The following is a 22,608-nucleotide window of genomic DNA, read 5'->3' as shown; positions in this document are numbered from 1 at the left end:
AAGACCTTGGATAAAATAATAACAGGCCAGTGGACTTTGCAATTGTTTATTTGCTGATAATCGAATATGAGTTGTGAAATATGAAATCTGGGTGTGTTGTGTGAATAAACAGGACAGGAGGAGGATCGGGACCTTGTATATATTGAATACTTACTATGTTCACGTATTATTTTCAGAAACAGACTATGGGTAAGGTTTTAAAACAGAAGCAACTATTTCCAGTATAATAGCCATAATAATGATTTAGTAGCTCCACTGCAATGCCAATAATAAACTCTGACAAGAAAAATAAGCTGTTTCTCTATATTGTAACTTCTTCTTCCTCTGACTTTTTCACTCAATTCTTATACCTGCTTTCCACTGATTTCATTTCAGGTCCTCGGTTTATGACAGTCACCTGGGTACTAGCAGCCTGCATTGCGTATACGATTGTGGCAGCTGATGAAGAAAATGGACACTTTCAAAAACGTGAGCATGTGTATAACTGAACCAGCACTGTTCATATAAAAGGGGTACTAACAGCACAATATTTTATCAATTGTCTCCTTTTTGATAACATAAAACAGTGTTGGGCAGTTTTATGTTACTATGATACCCAGAGAAGCCAGTGTATTTTGTTTAATTTAATGGCTAGTTGGTATAGCCTCTTAGGAAAAAATACTGTGACCAAAACACCTGAGTAATACCTGGACCAAAAAATACATTCAGCTGGCACAGATAGATAGATGATAGATGATAGATAGATAGATGATAGATGATAGATGATAGATGATAGATGATAGATGATAGATAGATAGATAGATAGATAGATGATAAATAGAAAGACATAGTGAATAATTTACCCCTATAGGTATAAGGATATTGTAAGTCACCAAGGAGTTCTTTAAGCATATAAAAACTTTTATACAGGTCATGGAACTGCAAGGTGCCTTTTAATATTAATATCCTCATATTTATAACAGTGGGTACAACATTCACTAAGCATCATTAAGCATCATTTATAATAATAAAATGTACAGGATATTCGTGGCTCTGTATTTTGTTATATATATGGATACAGATAGGTCAGCATTTTCTTTTTATCAACGACATTACAATGTGTATATATATATATATATATATATATATAAATATAAAATTATTTACAGACCAGCCCACTCTATAAAAATCTTCACAACTTTATTGTAGACACATTGTACAGAATACTCTAATGTTTTGCTTCTCACCAGGACCTTTTTTAAGGATAGTACAGTAGTGTTTAAACATACAAACACAATAAAAAAAAGTGCCCAACCAGCATCACAGAACAATTATATGATTATCCAATCTAAATGTAGTGTTAATAGCTAAATTAGGATACACCAATACCAGTGTTTCCCCCATATAATAGTTATATTAATAGTGCACGCTTTCAAAAACTCAAAGTATGTTCTGATAAATAGTGATCAAAATAAATTAATTACAAAAGTGAAATAATTTAACCATAATATGACAATAAATAATGCACTAAACCTATCAATAAAAATGTATACTTCAAGCTCACCAGCAGGTGTCCCCAGTGTACCTTACAGTGTCCTTTTAAAATCCATTCAATAAAAATCCTGTAGAGAAAAGAAAATATTTTGTATAAACCCCCCTAGATACATAATATACATAAATATCACTGCAAAATAATCCTAAAGAAAATCCTTAGAACAATCTACTCACCGTTATCCTGTTCTAACCCCTATTTAAACCTCTCTGTAACTGCAATAATATAGGTTAAAAAAACAACTTAAATTTAAAAGGTTTAAAAGGGGCAATTAGACTTACACAATTTAATGTATCCAAAAGGCCTCACTCCTCAAAAGGATTTTTTCTACATCACCACTCCTTAAATGAACCTCCACTTGTTCGATTGGCATGAACCGAAAAGCTGACACATAATGTCGCCCTCCGCCCAGTGTTTTGCAACTGATTGCTGGGTAATGTCCTGTTTTTTTCACCTGTTTTTTAGGTTCTTTCAGGATCCAAAGCCACCCTGAAGCTTGTTCGGTGCATGCCTATCCTTTGCTTTAATTGTCTGACTGTTTTGCCACAATAGAGTAGTCTGCATGGACATTTGATAACATAAACTACCATGGGCATCTTGCATGGTATTCTCTTGAATGGTCTGATTTTGTAATCCTTGCCAATATATGGGTACGTAAGGCATGTAAAAAGCTTTGGTGAATATGCCTTCTTCCACATTTTTGCTTAATTACACAATTAATTAATTAATTAATTAACAAACAGTCTATTGTGTCATTGCTCTTAGAGAGAAAACTTCTATAAGACTCTTAAAAAATATGCTTTTTTAATGTACCCAATCCAATGCCAAGTGAGCAAGTGGTTCCATCTCCCACCCAAAGCTACATGGTTTTTAGGGACCTTGGTGAGTTTGGCTATATTGCTAAGCCATGCCTCTAAATCAGGGTAATAGGTTGAGGTTCCTGAGGATACTATTCTTAATAATGACAGGCCAGTGCCAGTTTGGCACTTTAATGGCAACCTTTAGTCTCATGTGGCTGTAATTTGATAGGCTTTGGTTTACCAGAAAATATGTAGTCAGAAAAATAGTTATTTTGTAGTTTCTAAATGAAAGATTTAAAGATATTTTTCCAACATCACTCTCTTTCAGTAATCTATACACAGACACATGCTATTCAGTCAAACTAATTAACTGAATTTACTAAAAATATTACTAAATATCAGTAATCTGTATTGTCTGTATTTTGTAGATTTCCCAATGGATTGTGACAAACTCCCCAGAGACAGCCCAAGTGGTGTGTATGTGATTAAGCCAGAGTCTTCCCCCCCACTAGTTGTCTACTGCCATGTGGACACAGAAGGGAATAGCTGGACCGTGGTGCAGAGGAATTCCATTAAAACAGAAATCACTTGGCATGAATCTTGGACCACCTATAAATATGGCTTTGGAAATGTACTGAAGGAGTATTGGTTAGGCAATGAGTATATCCACTTGCTGACTTCTCAAAGAACCTACATGGTGCGTTTCCTGCTGAAGGACAAAACAGATAAAGAGTGGCATGCCGACTATGATATATTTAGCCTTGATACAGAAGCTAATGGATATAGTCTACGTTTAGGGAGGTTCTCGGGTACAGCTGGGGACTATCTTTCAACCTTCGATTCAAACAATATTCATGATAACATGAAGTTCTCTGCAAAGGACAAAGATCAGGACCGAAGTGCCTCACACTGTGCTGCAAGCTATGGGGGCTGGTGGTATGACAACTGCCAGCTGGTCCTCTTAAATGCCAAAGGCTATATCAACTGGAAAAACATCTGCAGCGGTGATTGCTCTGAATCCATTATTATGATTAAACCCACAGGTATTTGCTGAAGGCTATACAATGACCTTCCAAAACATGGACTGGGGGTTTATAAGGTTGCAACGTTTCCATGCCTGGTAGCATGGCTGTAACTTCTCCCTCATTTGTTGGTACATGGTTTACAAAACCATAGCAATTAAATGCCAAGAGCCCTAGATAAACTCATTTTAGGACTGAAAAAGTTGTATTATCATTATTAAATGTAGCTGGCTTAACTTCTGGGTAGTAATGGAAAATGATTTGTCCAGAGGCCCACAGATATTCCCATAGGAATGGGGAGGACATTTTGAGTCATGATCATGCACGAGTAATTGTGCTCAGGCGCAAGTCCTGGTAGTTGCAGAGATATCTCTGACTGTGACCAATTGATGGGTGTGTAAAGAAGTGGATCTGACTGGTCAAATTCTGGAAACGTGGGTCAGTCCTACACATGTCCACAAAGATTTGCTAAAAACATAAAAACTACAAAAAATGTGGTTTTTGTGTTCTTTTAGTTTGTATTCTGCATTGTAATTTGTTTCTGCTCTTTCAATTTGGATCTTTTAATAAGTGATGAGACATTCGTGGTTCCAAAAACCTCTAAAACCACTAAAATCAGAATGTTGATAAATCTGCCCCTTAGGTGAGCATGCTGGTAGTCAAGACATTATATTTATATAGTTTACTATTCTGGGCATTTCCCTGCATGTGTCTATATGCATTTAAGAGCATTGTGACCTAGGAAAAGCAGAGCTGGTATCCAAGCCTCTAACCACACTCCATTTATTAATTTATTTAAAGGATAAATGGCACACCATAGAGACTGGAGGTGCTACCAACGCTCTGGGCTTGGACTACTCTGCAGCATCCAATTAGGAAGTATTCTCTACAGTATGGCTAAAAATGTCAGAAACCAAGACCTGGGTGACTCACAAGGACACAATGTACTGTAACAGACATGCTTACACCACACCACTTCTACATGTGTGCACAATCCATATTCCCATGTGAAATAAAACTTTTAATTTCATTGTCAAGAGTTACTTTATTTTCTGAAATGTGTTCCCAGTTTACCCTCACTGTCTGCAAACCATCAAAAACAGTAAAGGGATCAATTTTCTAGGCCCATCATCATCTTAGTTCTCACTTTTATTGGGCGTATTAGGAAAAAAAAATTGTTTAATGCTAGTTCATACATGGTTTAAATGAGAACTAAATCTTAACTAAACAAAGAAACAAGAAATGCTGCACCTTGTTTTGGACTTCTGTACCAGCCCAAGGCAACCACAGCCCTTTAGCAGGGAAGATCTGTGCCTCCAAAGATGCCCCAGTTGCTCCCCAGCATCTTTTCTGCTGATTCCCTGCACATGCTCTGTGCTGCTGTCACTTACCTGAGCTTAGGGGCCCACTCACAATATACTGTATATATCAGAATTTAATAACCAGACCTGTAGCATCAGTTTATATGACAGGCCAGACTCATTGTCTGTTAGATCATTTGTGACAGCCCCTAAGCTCAGCTTCTCAACAGCTGCTCAGAGCACAAGGAGCATATGCACTATCCTGGACAGTTCTAATAGAATCCAAGACAATTGTAAAGACCTATATCATTACTACTATAGAGATCCTGAATCTTTAAATTATTGCAGTCAGTTTAGAGTATAAAATACAGAATTTCTAGCTATATTCATATTTAGGGTTTAGCTCTTGGTTGTAGATGCCATTTCAACTGAAATTAATCTGTTTGTATTTTCTGCACTGCTGACTGACTCCTGAAACAGTGTTGCAAGCCAGATGATAAAAGCTTATTGAAATATCCAGGTCCTACTAGGGCTCTCACAGACGTGGATTTCGTTATGCGGCTTGTTACAGTAAATCTTGCGTGCGTTCTACAGCAAGGAACCAAATGAAGAGACTCAGCCTATACTTTTCAATGACTTTGCACTTACCGGTACTTTGCTGCAGCGAAGCATCAAACGCAGGTGGAACGAAACTCAATGTGTATCACCTGCCTTCAATGCTTCCCTGTGAGAGTTACTACAAACTCAATGAAGCAAACCGGCTGCATTAAATTCTGCATTTCGTTCAGGGAGATCTTTCATGCATTCCCGGAAAATCGCTCCTCTGTGAGAGCTCTTTTATTGGGAGAAAGTTGATCATTTTTAAATATAACTCTATAAATCATTGTAAATGAAAAAATGTTGAATGAATGCATATTGGAGAGTTGCTTAGAATTCTATTTTCTTTCAGATGTAGGACCCTTTAAAATAGAAGGAAAGTCATTCATTCATTTTACTGCCAATAGATTGGCACATTAGTGCCACCGAGAACACTATTGCTATAGCTTAGATCACCCATTCCTAAGGGTGGGGGGAGTGAGTTTTATGAATTCTTATGGGAGGGGGGAGCAGGAGAAGGGAAAGAGGAAAGAACACAGACTCTGACCCCAGGAATTAAGGCTTTTTCTGAGAGAGGATTCCCTAAGAACATGTTTACAAAAAAGGAAACAAGAAATCCTGTGTTTCTTTTGATAGAGGACTCAGTGCAGCATTACTGTAAGAGCTCATGGCTGTATTTACATAGACCTTTCTGATAAAGCTTACTTAGGGGCACATTTACAAAGGCACGAACGCTCCGAGCGTATTTTTACCGATTTTTTCGGGCGTCCGCACGACTTTTTCGGACGCTCGCACGACTTTTTCGGACGCTCGCACGAAAAAATCGGAAAGGTTTTACCGCTGTTTCCAATTGTTCGGTACGAAAATTTTGTGACTTTCGGATCGCCAATACGATATTATCGTGACTAATACGATTTTTTCGTAAGCATTTTCGTGATATTTGCGATCTTCCGAAATTTTCGTTTCCAATAAGACTTTTTCCCATTCGTGATTCGGATTCGTGGATTAGTAAATGTGCCCCATAGTGTTTACCTTTCCTTCTCCTTCAAATTCCAATTGTCTAGAACACCCAGCATGTGTTTACTGGCTATTATAACTGGTATAAAGCTTAATCAATATCAGTTCTTCTTTAGGCAAGATGCACTACTATTACGTATGAAAAAAATCACCCCAAATTGGAGCAAATTAGAACTGTTTACAATACAGGCATGCCAGTATATAATGTCACAAACATGTAAACTGGAACAGTTACGTGGTATCCCCACAAAGGTTATAGCAATTAGGGGCCAGTTGTTAGATTTACATCCCACTACCCCAGCTTTCCTGGAGTTATTATGTAGTTATTCTACTACCTGAATAAAATAAAAAAGAAAATGTATAAATAGCTTTGGGGTAAAACCTGGTTTATAAGTAGGTACCTGTAAAGGTCAAGGAGACACATATATAAGAAGGGTAAAGTTCTGGAATTAGTATATTTATAATAATAAAAAAAAAAAAAGGAATATGCAAATTAAAAGTCTAGGAGAGGACATCAGACTCATGAATTAATTATTCTATGGAAAATATAGAAACCCCAGAATTCCCCAATAGCTGTAAACCACTGGAGACAGTCTTATGCCCCAGCAGATGTTTGTTTTTTGTTGTAGAGACAATTTCATCAGAAATTTTCATAGTCAGGATTGCACCATTGCCAGCTCTTGGCTTTAAAGGAGAAGAAAAAGGTTAAAACTAAGTAAGCTTTACCAGAAAGTTGTATATAAATACACCAATAAACACTCACACTAATAATGATCAGAGTCCTCTGTCAAAAGAAACACAGCATTCTATTGTATACACATGGGCTTTAGTATCAGATTTCCTTCTCTGAGCTTAAACCTCCCGGGCATGGCTGTGAGCCTGTGCAGTTTGCTCCTCTCTCCTGCTCTGTAATCTGAGCCGAGAAATAGGAGCCAGCAGCAAGAGACAAAGGCAGAAGAAGGAAATGACATCACACCAAGCTAATATGCCAGCTGCTATCTTAAATAAACAGACCTAAAAGCTTTCACTTTTTGTTTAGGTATAGTAAAGCATTCTACATTCTAGGTTTCTCATTGTCGCTAATCTATTGGGAAGAAACCGCATTAGTAGCTTTCCTTCTCCTTTAAGTGATATCTGTGTGTGCGATTCTGTAGGTGCAAATACACTGCTTCACTAACGCAGGCTGAGGTGGGAATCCTAGAGCTGTCAGCGTTCATAGTCATACATGGGCTGATAATTCACAGTATCTAACAATTTGGCCTTGGGCTTAACAGACGGATATAATATTAGTAAACTTTCATGGTATAGTTGCCTTCCTTTTTTTGCGCTGATCTGGGCCAACAGCTATGAATCCGGCTATTCTACTAAAAAAAAACAAAAAAACATAAAATGGCAGATATAGGGCTCCAGTAGATTTAATTGTCAGGCATGCCCAATCAAGAACCAATGGAATACAGTTTTTGTTCGGGTTTGTTGGTACGTGTATAGTGGCCTGACAGTTCCAACATGCACTATGGATATCAATAAATCTATGACCAGTGTTACAGAAGCAGCATGTTATTATTTCTGGTTATGGGAACTGCTCTCACTACACAAGGCAGCCAGCATCTGTAGCTACACAACTGCAGGAGTTCAGTGTTGGATTCAGCAAAGGAACAAAACTGTGATAAAAGGCAGGTAACCACTGCTACTGGCTTCTTGGAACTCTGAAGGCAAAATATTATTGTCTCTCTAACTAGAGCTTGTCAGTCTTTTGTTTCTTCTTGCGAGACTTTACTTTCCTCTTGCTTTTGTGGGTAATCTTCATCGGCTCAGTCTCTGCTTCTGTTCCATTATTTTGTATTATCTCCAGCTCATTTGTTGTCACTTCCACATCACAGCTAGGTGTCTTCTCCTCAGGTTTGTCTGGAAAATGGCTGCAAGGAGACAACTTTCATTAAATATCTGCCATCAGAAATATAATTTTCATAGTATATAACTCACATTCTTAAATCCAAGCTAATACTGCTCCTTTTTATTGTTCTCTGCCTCAGTATACACTGAATATATAAGTACCTCTCATTCTCTTTCTTCTGGCGCTGAAAAACAGCAACAAAGAAGCCATTGGTAAGAGTGTCTGATAGGGTTGCACGCAAGCAGCAGCTTGAGCCTGGAAAGATGTTGAGTCCATGCATGGGCCAAGATGGGAGAGCATCTATCAAACTGCAGGAGGCATAGAGAAATCATAAATCAGGTAAGAAAAGACAAAAAGATATTAAAATAAGCAAGCAACAAACTCCCCTAAAAATGATCTTGGGAAGATAACTAGCAGATGCCACTATGCATGTCACATGCTTCTTTAAGCAATTTTTAGGTCTTAGGTTTGTTGACTTTTTCCTCTGTATTAAATGTATCAACATAAACAACAAACCACCACATTCGTGAGGTCAAGATGGTATTTGCCCAATAAATAAAAATGGTCCTCGTTCAAGGAAATCTTGCGAGGCAAGTGAATGGCAGTTGATGTCATCTACTAGGACTTTGCTAAAGCATTTGATACAGTACCTCACAGAAAGTTAATGATAAAATTGAGGATTATTGGCCTGGAACATCATATTTGTACTGGGAAAGAGACTTGATGAAGAATAGATTACAAAGAGTGGTGGTAAATGAAACATTTTCTAATTGGGCCAGTGTTGTTAGTGGAGTACCACAAAAAAAGGATATTAATGATTTGGAGAGAGTACAGAGACTGCAACTAAACTGGTAAAGGCAATGGAAGATTTAAGCTATGAGGTTAGACTGTCATGGTTGGGGTTGTTTTCTCTGGAAAAAATGCACTTGTGAGGGGACATGATTACTCTGTACAAGTACATTAGAGGGGATTATAGGCAGTTGGGGGATGATCTTTTTTTCCCATAAAAACAACCAGCGCACCAGAGGTCACCCCTTTAGATTAGAGGAACAAAACTTTTGAAGCAGTGTAGGAATTTATTTCAGTGTGAGGGCAATGAGGTTAGAGCAGTGCTGTCCAACTTCTATGGTGCCGAGGGCCGGAATTTCTCTAGCATACATGGTGGAGGGCCGCTAATGGAAGCCAGTTTGACCACTCCCCTTTTTGAAACCACACCCACTTCAAACCACACCTATTTTATCACAATGGTGGTAGCACAGCAAAATCCCAAATGCTTGGTCCTTACTGTGGGGATATCAACCATCATTCATATGTGAAAGAATTATGTCATATTAAGATATACCCTTAAATTCCATATGCCTCCTCCTCCCCTGTGGATAGCAGAGCAACCCCCAGTACATAATTACACACCTTAGGGACCATTTAATGGCTATTTCCAACTGCTAACAAACTCCCACAACAAACCCCTGCCAGGTTCACCTCCCACAAGCAGCATAGGGCAAGCAGAGTATGGCACACGCAGGCAGCACTCTGCCTGTCCTATGCTGTCTGTGTGTGCCATACTCTGCCTTCCCTATGCTGCCTCTGTGTGCCATACTCTGCCTGCCCTACCCTGCCTGTGTGTGCCATACTCTGCCTGCCCTACCCTGACTGTGTGTGCCATACTCTGCCTGCCCTACCCTGACTGTGTGTGCCATACTCTGCCTGCCCTACCCTGACTGTGTGTGCCATACTCTGCCTGCCCTACCCTTCCTGTGTGTGCCATACTGACCTATGCTGCCTGTGTGTGCCATACTCTACCTGCCCTATGCTGGCTGTATGTGCCATACTCTGCCTACAGTACCTATGTCTGAGGTGTGAAGAAGTGAACAATGGGAGTGATTACAGTCTGAGCCTGAGGTGTGAACACTGCAGGGGGTGAACAATGCAGGTATTAAAAGGTGTGAAAAACACAGGGGATTACATTTTTAAACAATAGAGAGGGATTACAGCCTGAATCTGAGGTGAGAACCATGCAGGGGGCCAGGTAATCACAGTACTGATACCATTTAATGCTTACTCAAAGGTAAGCCATCAAAGCAGCCAGACAGGTGGGGGGCCACACAGAGGGGGGTCGCGGGCCGCATGCGGCCCGCGGGCCGCCAGTTGGACAGCACTGGGTTAGAGAATGCCCTTCCTAGAGATGTGGTAATGGCAGATTCTGTTAATGCCTATAAGAGGGGCCTGGATGAGTTCTTGAACAATCAGAATATCCAAGGCTATTGTGATACTACTGTAAAATCTACAGTTAGAATTGATGTTGGTATATATGGTTTATGTATGTGAGTGTATAGATAGGTCAGTGTGGGTCTGTATGTGAGTGGATAGATAGGTCAGTGTGGGTCTGTATGTGAGTGGATAGATAGGTCAGTGTGGGTCTGTATGTGAGTGGATAGATAGGTCAGTATGGGTCTGTATGTGAGTGTATAGATAGGTCAGTATGGGTTTGTATGTGAGTGTATAGATAGGTCAGTATGGGTTTATGTATGTGAGTGTATAGATAAGTCAGTATAGGTTTGTGTGTGTGCGCCGAGTTCAGTGGGAAGGGATGAACTTATTGTGTACTATTTAACTATGTAACATTGAGTACCTATATGCAATTTTTTCCACAGAAGCACACTGTGCCTCATTCACCAAATACTATGCAAGGCAAATGTATTATAACACAATGTAAAGAGGTTAAAAGTTAAACATTGAGTATATTTATATATTGTATCACCTTCACTTGTTCATTACTGTTTTTGTCCCCTCCCACCCAAAACTGAAATAAATAGTTATAGTTTGGTTTACACTTCCATAAATCCATAATATTTTTTTGAAACATTAGGACAATTACAGTTAGTGGTCACTGGACCTACTTTATCCAAACTGGCTATTTCTGCCATATTGAGACAAGTCTGCATAAGAAAAAAAAAAAAAGCCATTAATTCTCATTTCTACCTGAAATGTGGATGCTGCTCCAGGATGTCCCTCACCACCTCCTCATTCTCCTGTTGGTGGATGGAGCAGGTGGAGTAGACAACCCTCTGCACAGATGGGAAACTAAGGGCATGGGACAAAGCGCGACGCTGGAAACCTGACAAAGCCTCCAGCCGCTCAGACTGTGCAGACTCTTCCTTATCTGCCAGGATCCTCATTTGGTCAGGAATTCCTTGGTAAAACGTAACATTATCAAAAGTAAGTTAAAAAAAAATTCTCTCTGTAAAATAACTGTACTGCTGCTTCTAATACTTGGCAGGATCTTCTCAAACATATATTCCTACACATGACCTTCAAATGAAGTTCCCCATTATTAGGAATGCACCGAATCCACTATTTTAGAATCTGGCCGAACCTCCAATCCTTTGTGAAAGATTTGGCCGAATACTGAACCAAATCATAATTTATATATACAAATTAGGACAAGGAAGGGTTAAAGAGAACCACGCACAGTGAAAAATGTTCAGTTTCCATGTTTATATATGACAAAAAAAGTCACATGATTTTAATGATCCGGATTCGGTTTGGCCAGGCACATGGATTCGGCCAAATCCAAATCCTGCCAAAAAAAAAGCAGAATCTTAGCCTAGTCCCCAAATGAATCCTGGATTTGGTGCATCCCTACCCATTACAGAGCAAGGCCAAAGCTGCCGGAGCAAGCAATTGTGGCACAACATCGCTGTTTTTTGGCAGCTTGTTTCTAAAAGAATATATAAAGGTCACTATTTCCCATGGGTTCCTAAATATTTAAAATACATTTTTGTTATCACATATCAATTACACTAGATGACACAAGTGCATTATCTGGCTCAGATATCTGCTAACAGAAGAATGAAATGTTCATGTAGCTAATTTCAATCCATGCAACTTTAAAACATATCTCAAAGCACATAAGGAACAGCAATAAAATTACTATGAATTGAAATTACAATGAATTACTAAAAAGGGTCTGTACCCACCCTTTAGTAAAATGTTTTCACCGCAGCCCTTTGTAAGTGGGTGTGCCTATGATACCAACAAGGGGGCCCTTTGCCAAGGTCCAGCTATTAAAATAGCCCCCCAGTAGAGACCCTGCAGTGGCTGTGACGCCGGTGGAATAAACATCTCTTCTTTCCATATGTAAAAAGAGATAAATAATGGTAAATGCTGCAAATAAACAGGAAATATTACAAGCTAAAATATAATTCTAGAGCTAGGGGATGCGGATTTCAAGAATTTGGTTCTGAGTGTGCTTGATTCCGAGCACTTTTTACAGGATTCAAATTCTGCCAAATACTTCATATTTAGCCAGTCTGTCATCCAGTGTATTTAAGCCACTGGAGAAACACCCGATTATCCCTCATTTGAGTCCTGTCATTTATATGAACAAACAGGGAGAGGTAATTTTAGTCCTGAAAATTCTCCTTGTGCATTTTTGGATCGACACCTCCTGTCACAATAGGTTAACAGTCTGTATTTTTAAATGAAAGGCAGGAAGCACCAGGAGGCATTTCTCTGCCAGCAGAACAAAAACAAAATATTCAAGTCTCAAAATTAAGTACAGGTATAGGATCCCTTATCCAGAAGGTTCCGAATTACGGAAAGGCCGTGTCCCATAGATTCCATTATAAGAAAATAATTCTAATTTTAAAAATGATTTCCTTTTTCTCTCTAATTATAAAACAGTACCTTGTACTTAATCCCAACTAAGATATAATTAATCCTTATTGTAGGAAAAACAAGCCTATTGGGTTTATTCAATATTTAAATTATTTTTAGCAGACTTAAGTTATGGAGATCCAAATTACAGAAAGATCCCTTATCCGGAATACCCCGGGTCTAGAGCATTCTGGATAACAGGTCCCATACCTGTATTAAGTATTTTCCTCTTTGTTAGCCAAAAGATTAATAAATACTTCTTATACTTTAAAGTCATCATTTACACAACTGTATTTTCAGCATTACATAACATTTGTCATCATCTTTAAGTATTTTTTTTTTTTTTTTTTTTTTTTAAACTTGCACAGTATTCCATTTTGACTTACCAGATCCACTGCATGATGGGTCCACCAAGATATGGCTGACTTTCTGGTACTTGGGGTCCTCTGGACTGACTGTCAAGAAGTCCTGATTGGCAAGCTCCTGACAAGTGACTCCAGCTCGTAAGAGCAACGTGCTCATTGTGGCTAAACGCTTGGTGTCCAGATCAAAAGCAAATAATTTCCTAGATAAAGTATGGCAGCTGTTTAGTACAGTTATAAGCAAATAATCAAATTATGCATGTGTATATTATATCTATTATCTATATAAATAATTAAGAGAATATGAATAGGGACAAAGCCTCAAGTTATTACTATTCTAAATAATTAGAAAGGAATGGAGATACTTTGATACTTTTAAAAAAGGCCAGAAACTGAATGGAACTTAGTCTGGAGGTACACTATCAAAGTCAGGAGTATATTGCCAGGTGGATAATCATTACATAATGCCAAACAACCTCTATATCATGCATTACACCACTTACCCCTTGTTCTGTAACATTGCCGCCAACTGGCTTGTTTTGTTTCCAGGAGCAGCACAAGCATCAATTACACAGGAACCCACTGGAGGGGCCAGAAGCAGTGCTGGGAGACAACTAGCCTATGGAAACACACACAAGTTCATAAAGCTGCTTTGGGTAAAGGCATAGCTCCAGAGAGGTAAGAGCCAAAACACAAGTCTCACCTTGTCCTGAAGTATGAGATGGCCTGCTGTGTACAAAGAGTCCTTGTGCAGGTCTGTGCCTGGAGGGAAGGCCAATAGGTCTGGGACATGCAGGTCTTGCAAGAATCGCTTGCCAGACTTTTGACCAAGCTCAGCCAACTCCTCAATACTGTAAGATGATTAATGCCAGACGAACTAAAGTTATTGTTGCATAATCAAAATATTCAGAGAACAGAAAACTGCTAGTTTTCTAGTCTAACAGAGCTAAATCAATCTGTTATTGGGTTAACTGCAGACTGATCCTATTGATTTTCACATTCCTAGAAGCTTAGAATGAAGAATCCCTCACATATGTTTTTTACCTAGTGTTTACATGGTGTCTTATTTTAAAGCTTGTTTCTGTCACATTTTGGGCTAAGCAACTGCCAAAGGAAAGTTGTACCATAAGTTTGTATCTGACCAGCAACTACATATAGATTATTACTTGGCAACAAATGGTTGTTTTTAAATGATAAAGCTTTTCATATATCATTCTATACTTCTTAAGAGTGCGAAGAATGACATTTGATCCCTGTTTATCTTCTTGATTAAGTACATATTTCGTTTCTATACCCTATATCAGTTTGAATGGCTGCCCCAACTTATCTAAACTAAATTTAAACTTTTGAAGCAAATGTGCTTTTTTACCAGTTATGGGTAACAAAAATTCATATTTAAATGTATAGTAAATATCATAGATTTTACTGTACTGTGCATGCTCTTGGTAACAGCCACAAAGGGCCACTGGTACCTTACCGAACACAGTACTACAGTACTGTATGAATTATATCCCCCCAGCTGGTGTGATATTTATTGAAGAGGAACTCTGGCCCAGGGTTGAGGTTAGCAACTGTAACCACTGGGGGGTGTAACAGATTGACAACTCCCAGTGATTTATACTTGCCTTGTCCTTTAATATGCAGATGTAATATTACTTGTCTTAATCATCCTCAGGCACTGCTATGATGCCTCCTAGTGACCAGTCATGTATGTGCACCTGCTACATTTTCTTTCATCAGTAAACCCTCCTATTCTACCTGGAACACACTTCACTCTTTCTAAATTAATGTTATAACACAGAAACATTTATAAAGTTTATAAGTTTAAAATGTATTAATATATTTATATATATATTATATATAAATTCATGCTGACAACATATATTATCTGACTAAAAAAAAAAAAAACAAAGTTAATACATTTTAAACATAAATTATAACAAATTTAAAAACATATTTCCTTTTTAAGCGGACAGAATTCTGTCAGCATGAACACATTTTCAGGACTATAAAGCACATGAAAGCTAGCCAGATACATCACTGTAAACCAGAGAACAACTGTCTCCCATTTCCTTTTTAACTTACCTGCGTGCTTTGCCCAAGTATGTGTACCCACGGCGTTTAAAGTAAGCAATCACATCATTCAAGCAGGTCTTAATTGGGTTCACACGAACATAACGTGGTAGAGCAGGCCCTACAAACAAGTGAAGCAAAAAAGGGGGATACATATGCTCATAAGAAGGGGGGTATGAATCAAATCTCACCCATAGTGTAGTTGGGCCCAGGTGCTCATGCCCCAGACCTTCAGCCAGAGGGAGCCATCATGGATACACCGAAAACATCAATAGGCAGGCACTCCGGGATTTCAGGTATAAAAGATTTTTGCAGAAGTTCACAAAAAATGTAGTAAAATCAAAGTATATTTATTTAAAGCTAACACATGTAACAGCAAGTCTTACGCGTTTCGTACCTTTCGGTACTTAATCATAGGCTGAATGAACAATTGCTCACAAAGAGTATTTAAAGCATGAGAGGCCAATGATCATTTAGATGTGATTAGCCAATCACAACACAGAATTAATTGAGTAAAAACAATTGGCAAACATTTAAAGAAAAAACATGTGTTAGTAGCAGTATGTACCCTAAAGTGTATAATAGGGTAAATTATCTCAAAAAATGTCTGTATATTTTTTATTTATTATTGTTTATTTTATATATTATTTTTTATATATAATTTCATATATAAATGTCTTTTAGACAATGGTATATTTATAAAGAAGTTCATTTAAACAATATAGGAATCATGCTAATTTTAGAGTTTCCTATATTGTTTGCTATATACAATATGTAACACCAAATAAAGTTATATATGTAGAATACAATTCAAACATAACAAGATACATCATAATCAAAGTTCAAGCCTTGCGGCTGTCTAGTGTTGAGAAAGAAAATCCACTTTGTTTCTTTTTTTATAAGTGTATTAACAATATTACCTCCTCTAGGGTTTGGGAGGACCCTGTCAATACCTATAGCAGAAAAATGTTGTAAGGATCTATTAGAGCACTCATGGAAGTGTCTTGCTACTGGTGTGTGAGATTTAATATCCGTAATGTTCAGAACATGTTCACGGATTCTTTCTTTTAATCTTCTACTCGTCTGTCCTACGTATTGTTTCCCGCAGTTTTTGCAAGTGAGAAGGTAAATCACATTTCTTGTGTTGCAATTTATAAAGTGTTTGATTACATAAGTCTTTTTTGTAGTTGTTGAAACAAATGTATCTGTTTTAGTCACAAATTTGCAAGTAATACATCTTTTTGCCCCACAGGTAAAACATCCTTTTGTGGATAGCCACGTTTTTTCTGGTACGTTATCTTGAATCATGCTAGGTGACAGTCTGTTTCCTATTGTTTCATTTCGCCTAGAGATAAATTTTATGCCATCATTCAAAATAGACCTAAGAATCGGGTCTGTCTTTAATATGGCTAGATTCTTGTCCACAATATTTTTAATCATATTATATTGTGGACTATATGTAAGTATACATGACAGAGTAGTGAAAGTGTCTTTAGGTTTGATTAAAGTAGATTGTGTAGAATTTTCTGAAGGTTTATTGTTACTATCAGTAAATTTATATCTATTAAAGAGATGGTTTCTGTTTTTAGAGGCTGCTCTTTTATATGCTGTATTGAGAATAGTAGGGGTATACCCTCTTTCTCTCAATCTTCTAAACAGATCTTTTGATTTTACTACGAAATCTTCTTCATCCGAGCAAATTCTTTTTAATCTTAAAAATTGGCTATATGGAATATTCCTAATTAAGTGTTTAGGGTGATTAGATTTTGCATTCAAAATAGTGTTAGCTGAACACTGTTTTCGAAAAATAGTGGTAGTGATGTGTTTTATGTCCACAGATAGGTTTATATCTAAATAATTCAAAAAATCTTCATTAAATTCTGAGGTGAATTTCAAGTTATACGTGTTTGTATTAATAAAGGTGAGAAAGTTCTCAAAGTGACCAATAGTGCCTGACCATATAATAACAATATCATCTATGAAACGTCCATAGAATTGGATGTATTCGTGATACATGTTGTTATTATAAATGTGTGTGTCCTCCCACCAACCTAAAAAAAGGTTCGCATATGAGGGAGCAAATTTGGCTCCCATTGCCGTGCCTTGGTTCTGTAAATAGTATTTCTTATTAATTTGTGACTAAAACAGATACATTTGTTTCAACAACTACAAAAAAGACTTATGTAATCAAACACTTTATAAATTGCAACACAAGAAATGTGATTTACCTTCTCACTTGCAAAAACTGCGGGAAACAATACGTAGGACAGACGAGTAGAAGATTAAAAGAAAGAATCCGTGAACATGTTCTGAACATTACGGATATTAAATCTCACACACCAGTAGCAAGACACTTCCATGAGTGCTCTAATAGATCCTTACAACATTTTTCTGCTATAGGTATTGACAGGGTCCTCCCAAACCCTAGAGGAGGTAATATTGTTAATACACTTATAAAAAAAGAAACAAAGTGGATTTTCTTTCTCAACACTAGACAGCCGCAAGGCTTGAACTTTGTTTATGATGTATCTTGTTATGTTTGAATTGTATTCTACATATATAACTTTATTTGGTGTTACATATTGTATATAGCAAACAATATAGGAAACTCTAAAATTAGCATGATTCCTATATTGTTTAAATGAACTTCTTTATAAATATACCATTGTCTAAAAGACATTTATATATGAAATTATATATAAAAAATAATATATAAAATAAACAATAATAAATAAAAAATATACAGACATTTTTTGAGATAATTTACCCTATTATACACTTTAGGGTACATACTGCTACTAACACATGTTTTTTCTTTAAATGTTTGCCAATTGTTTTTACTCAATTAATTCTGTGTTGTGATTGGCTAATCACATCTAAATGATCATTGGCCTCTCATGCTTTAAATACTCTTTGTGAGCAATTGTTCATTCAGCCTATGATTAAGTACCGAAAGGTACGAAACGCGTAAGGCTTGCTGTTACATGTGTTAGCTTTAAATAAATATACTTTGATTTTACTACATTTTTTGTGAACTTCTGCAAAAATCTTTTATACCTGAAATCCCGGAGTGCCTGCCTATTGATGTTTTCGGTGTACCTACAAACAAGTGGTTTGATAACTGGTCATTAAAAACACCACCAAATAAATATTTACTGGTCTTCTTTCAGTCCCTGATACTGACCCACAGCTCCACCTCCAAGAGAGGTCACCAAGTCCTCATTGCTGCTGACCTTCTTTTTCACTTTCAGCCGTGCGAGCTCAGCCCGCAGTCGTGCCTTATGGCCAAGGATCACTGCTTTCCATCGTCCACCACACTGTAGTCCCTTCCCAAACAGAAGGTCATATACTAGAACCTGTGAAAGATTTGGAAAGCAGGAAAATAAAATATCTATACTTATTTATCTGTAAATACATCCACGCAGTAAATTGTCATACTTCTGTATCTGTAAATATACCCACACAATACATTTTCCTCAGTTTATATTTTTTTTCTTGATATGGCACTGAGACTATGGGGCACATTTACTAATCCACGAACGTCTGAAAAGCGTCCGAATGCGTTTTTTTCGTAATGATCGGTATTTTGCGATTTTTTCATAAATTGTCGCGACTTTTTCGTAGCGTTACGACTTGCGCGAATTGTCGCAACTTTTTCGTAGCCGTCACGCAGAGTACGAAAGTTTCGGATTCATTCGAGCTTCAGTATCGTGACTTTCCTTGGGCCAGGTTGGAGCTGCAGAGTGCCATTGAGCCCTATGGAAGACTTTCCTTGGGCCAGGTTGGAGCTGCAGAGTGCCATTGAGCCCTATGGGAGACTTTCCTTGGGCCAGGTTGGAGCTGCAGAGTGCCATTGAGCCCTATGGGAGATTTTCCTTGGGCCGGGTTGGAGCTGCAGAGTGCCATTGAGACCTATGGGAGACTTTCCTTGGGCCAGGTTGGAGCTGCAGAGTGCCATTGAGCCCTATGGGAGACTTTCCTTGGGCCGGGTTGGAGCTGCAGAGTGCCATTGAGCCCTATGGGAGACTTTCCTTGGGCCAGGTTGGAGCTGCAGAGTGCCATTGAGCCCTATGGGAGATTTTCCTTGGGCCAGGTTGGAGCTGCAGAGTGCCATTGAGCCCTATGGGAGACTTTCCTTGGGCCGGGTTGGAGCTGCAGAGTGCCATTGAGCCCTATGGGAGACTTTCCTTGGGCCAGGTTGGAGCTGCAGAGTGCCATTGAGTCCTATGGGAGATTTTCCTTGGGCCAGGTTGGAGCTGCAGAGTGCCATTGAGTCCTATGGGAGGCTTCCAAAATCATGCAAAGTCTGAAAGTTTTGCCCGCCGTTTACGAACGCTCAATACGAAAAAGTCGCGACAATATATGAGCAAATCGTAACGGCTACGAAAAAGTCGCGACAATTTGCGCAAGTCGTAACAGCGACGAAAAAAATCGCAAAAAATACGAAAAAGTCGCAAAATGTTCCAATCCAAATTTTTCCCATTCGGATCCGGATTCGTGGATTAGTAAATCAGCCCCTATGTTTTGTATATGGTTTCGTATCCCCCTGCCTGTGAAGATTGGTGCTCTGCTTCTACCTAAAGCCTTGTATATTTAACATCTGTGACTCATTTTGAGGTCTGACAGCCTATTTTGTCTTTTTCACAGACCTGCAAGCCTCTTCTTATAGGAGTTGTTGTTCACCTTTAAAATAACTTTTAGTATGATGTAGAAATATTCTGAGACAATTTGCAATTTATCCCATTTAAAAGCTGGAAACAAGCAAAAGAAAAAAGCCAAATAATTCAAAACTATATAGAATGAAGACCAGTTGAAAAGTAATAATGCATTAGTAAATCTTCCACATGGAAGAACTGCTACTAGGAGGGAATGGCACATTATTCTTACCTTAGCCAAGCTGAGAGGTAGTTTCTTAGTCCCACGTAGCAATTGTGAGCTTGTTATTATGTCCTCAAGTACTGATGCATATCTCAGTGTCTCACAAACAAGTGCATACAGCTGCCGTACATTCTGAGGCAATAACAAGAGAAAATGTAATTAATTTGCAAAACAACCTATAACCAGGTAAATATACATATTGTGGTTACAAGTCACTTAATGCTGTACATTTCCAGCACCTCTTCTGAAGCCCCACCTATCACACATGAAGGGACCCATAGGGTTAACATGTCCCTATGGCTTTAAACCCTACAGTTTCCTTGGTTTGTGCTGTTACTGGGCAAAGACCCATGTATCCGTTTAGAGTTTTGCATATGTGTCTTATTGGTTAACAGGGAGAACACTCCCTGGGCGCTCTGATATAGTGCTTAGCAGGGGGGGGGGGGTCTTTCTCTTTGGCTGCTTCTGCTGACGCAGGTGGAAGTTACACTGAGCCAGTGATCAACAGGACCCAGTAAAGTGAGTACCATAGAGGCTGCATCTAGCTCTAGTGAAGGTGGGGAAAAGGAAGCCCCTGTTTTGCCAGCAGCTGAGACTGAAAACCAGTGAGCAGTGGCTGTAACGGCTGTGCAGAGATCTGCTACACTGCGGTCAGATGCCTAAATCCTGGGATCTCGAGGTGATTGATTCATCTGAGGAAAGGTATTGAAAGTCTCCTGTGTGTGTCCCTTGTACGAGGACAGGTGTTTTTCGAGTGCCTGCTACGTGGGAGCAACTGCCATTCCAAAGGGAGAGGTACTTTGGGGCAGGTAGCGCTACCTGGGAAACTAAAGAGCTCTGGGGAAGGGACTTTGCCAGGACTGAACAGGGAAAGGGTATTTCCTCCAGGAGTGGAGTGTGGGACTGTGTTCTGGAAGAGACTGAACCAGTAGTGATAAAACCCCACAGGTTTCCAAAGCAGGGTTATTACTGTTTGCATGTTAATGCTATTTCATTTTCACTTCATTAAATAAAGTTGATATTTGCTGCAAACTGTGTGTGATTATTTCCTAGTGAAAATCCCCTTGAGGTGTGCTCCTCAGTGTCCACTAGGTGGAGGCACTGTGCTAAAATCCCAGTCCCAGTACCTATTATCTGCATTAGGGAACCCAAATCTCCTTCCTAAGCCAGTAATACAGCCCAAAATAAGTGAGTGTGCCAAGAAAGGGTTACACACATTTTGCCTATTTTAGTCAGTCTGGCATAAAGACATGTAGTACAGCCTGACTGTGTGGGATCTAGAAGGATACACCAGAATGGTGAACCACATGTGCTGATGACACTGCTAGGGGTCTAGAGATTGTGGGGGCCTGCCATATGCACAAAATGGAACTCCGTCTTATAAATAAATACCAAGCAAAGGCCCAAAGCTGCTTGTGGATCCTGACCTGCTGATTAAATAGCACAAGTACAGCCTTATAATTAGGACCATAAATCCAAACTTGCAGACTACTTGTCTCAATCATTTTAGAATGCATCTGTGCAAGATAATGGAACATAGATACAGATTCAGCCAAATTGGTTACATGATCATTCCAACTACTGCTGTACCATAAACTGATATATTATGTATTAATGTACACAACTCTGACCAACAACCAAGTACTGCTAAAGTGTAAAAGAATAAAATCAGTGGAAGTTTAGTGTATATGGCTCAATGGGTTACATGTGGGCTCCCCTTACTTTCCTACAAAGCTGGACAGTTGTTGTAGGTTAGGCACACAAATGTAGCTCAACAGCTATTGCAGGAAGGGACATGATGACATTTTCTATAACAAATATACTATATACAGGAAATAATGTACCCCGTATGGTAATATATAAGGATATTTAAGTCAGCAAAGAGTTCACAGCCATATAAATTCAAGAGGCTGAACGCTTTTATACATGTCATGGAACTCTGAGAGGTGATCTGACAACATTTGCGTTCAATAGATCATGTGACACAAGCGCCTGATGACATTACTAAGAATCCCATGTATAGACGCATAGACGCACAGTCGCACGCGTTTGTGTTGCAGTTTCAGCTACACCATGAGTTTATTAGCCCATTGTGCCGTTGTATACAGGCTTATAACTTTTTTCGCAGGTGCGCAAACTGGAGACCCACCTTAAATCCGCTATCATACACCAGAGTCTTGACTGCCCCTTCCTTGCGCTGAAGCTTCTCCAAGATACCAGCCGCTGTCTGGTACACAGCCATGCTTCTCCAAGTCCCGGATGTCGGTCATTTCACTTTTGTTAATGGTCGATAAAGTTTTCTCAATAGAAAAAAAAAAATTTACATTCGCGACCCTTATACGTACAGCGCACTCAAGCTTTATTAGTGGGAGGAGTAAAGAGGCAGTGCGTAACAGACTGTCTAGCAGAACCAATCAAAAAATGATAGCGGGGAGGTGCTGAAAGCCTTTTCACCTATTAGGAATTGGTACTAAAAT

General features: G+C 38.7%; 2 protein-coding genes across 4 annotated transcripts; one reads left to right on the top strand and one right to left on the bottom strand.

Annotated features, from left to right (window-relative positions):
• Positions 1–79: 79 nt before the first annotated feature.
• On the top strand, positions 80–4,390 carry LOC100487773 (fibrinogen-like protein 1-like protein). 3 transcript variants are annotated; one of them, XM_031896721.1, is made up of 4 exons: positions 109–189; positions 376–468; positions 1,997–2,181; positions 2,760–4,390. In XM_031896721.1, the coding sequence occupies exons 3-4, from the start codon at positions 2,178–2,180 to the stop codon at positions 3,383–3,385; spliced, it is 630 nt and encodes a 209-aa protein (XP_031752581.1). In that variant the 5' UTR covers positions 109–189; positions 376–468; positions 1,997–2,177; the 3' UTR covers positions 3,386–4,390. The 3 variants fall into 3 exon arrangements, with proteins under 3 accessions (XP_031752580.1, XP_031752581.1, XP_031752579.1); XM_031896720.1 differs by lacking the exon at positions 1,997–2,181 and having other exon boundaries at positions 80–189; XM_031896719.1 differs by lacking the exons at positions 109–189; positions 1,997–2,181 and having other exon boundaries at positions 216–468.
• A 3,268-nt stretch (positions 4,391–7,658) lies between these two features.
• nsun5 (NOP2/Sun RNA methyltransferase 5) lies at positions 7,659–22,505 on the bottom strand. The gene is made up of 10 exons (XM_002933609.5): positions 22,281–22,505; positions 20,141–20,263; positions 18,438–18,609; positions 15,266–15,374; positions 13,884–14,031; positions 13,684–13,799; positions 13,205–13,383; positions 11,142–11,352; positions 8,324–8,470; positions 7,659–8,184 (listed from the first exon to the last, which is right to left on the bottom strand). The coding sequence occupies exons 1-10, from the start codon at positions 22,371–22,373 to the stop codon at positions 8,004–8,006; spliced, it is 1,479 nt and encodes a 492-aa protein (XP_002933655.1). The 5' UTR covers positions 22,374–22,505; the 3' UTR covers positions 7,659–8,003.
• Between the last annotated feature and the right edge of the window lie 103 nt (positions 22,506–22,608).

This window comes from Xenopus tropicalis, chromosome 2 (genome assembly GCF_000004195.4).
Source record: "Xenopus tropicalis strain Nigerian chromosome 2, UCB_Xtro_10.0, whole genome shotgun sequence".
Lineage (NCBI taxonomy): Eukaryota > Metazoa > Chordata > Amphibia > Anura > Pipidae > Xenopus > Xenopus tropicalis.
This window is presented reverse-complemented; position numbering and strand designations above follow the sequence as displayed.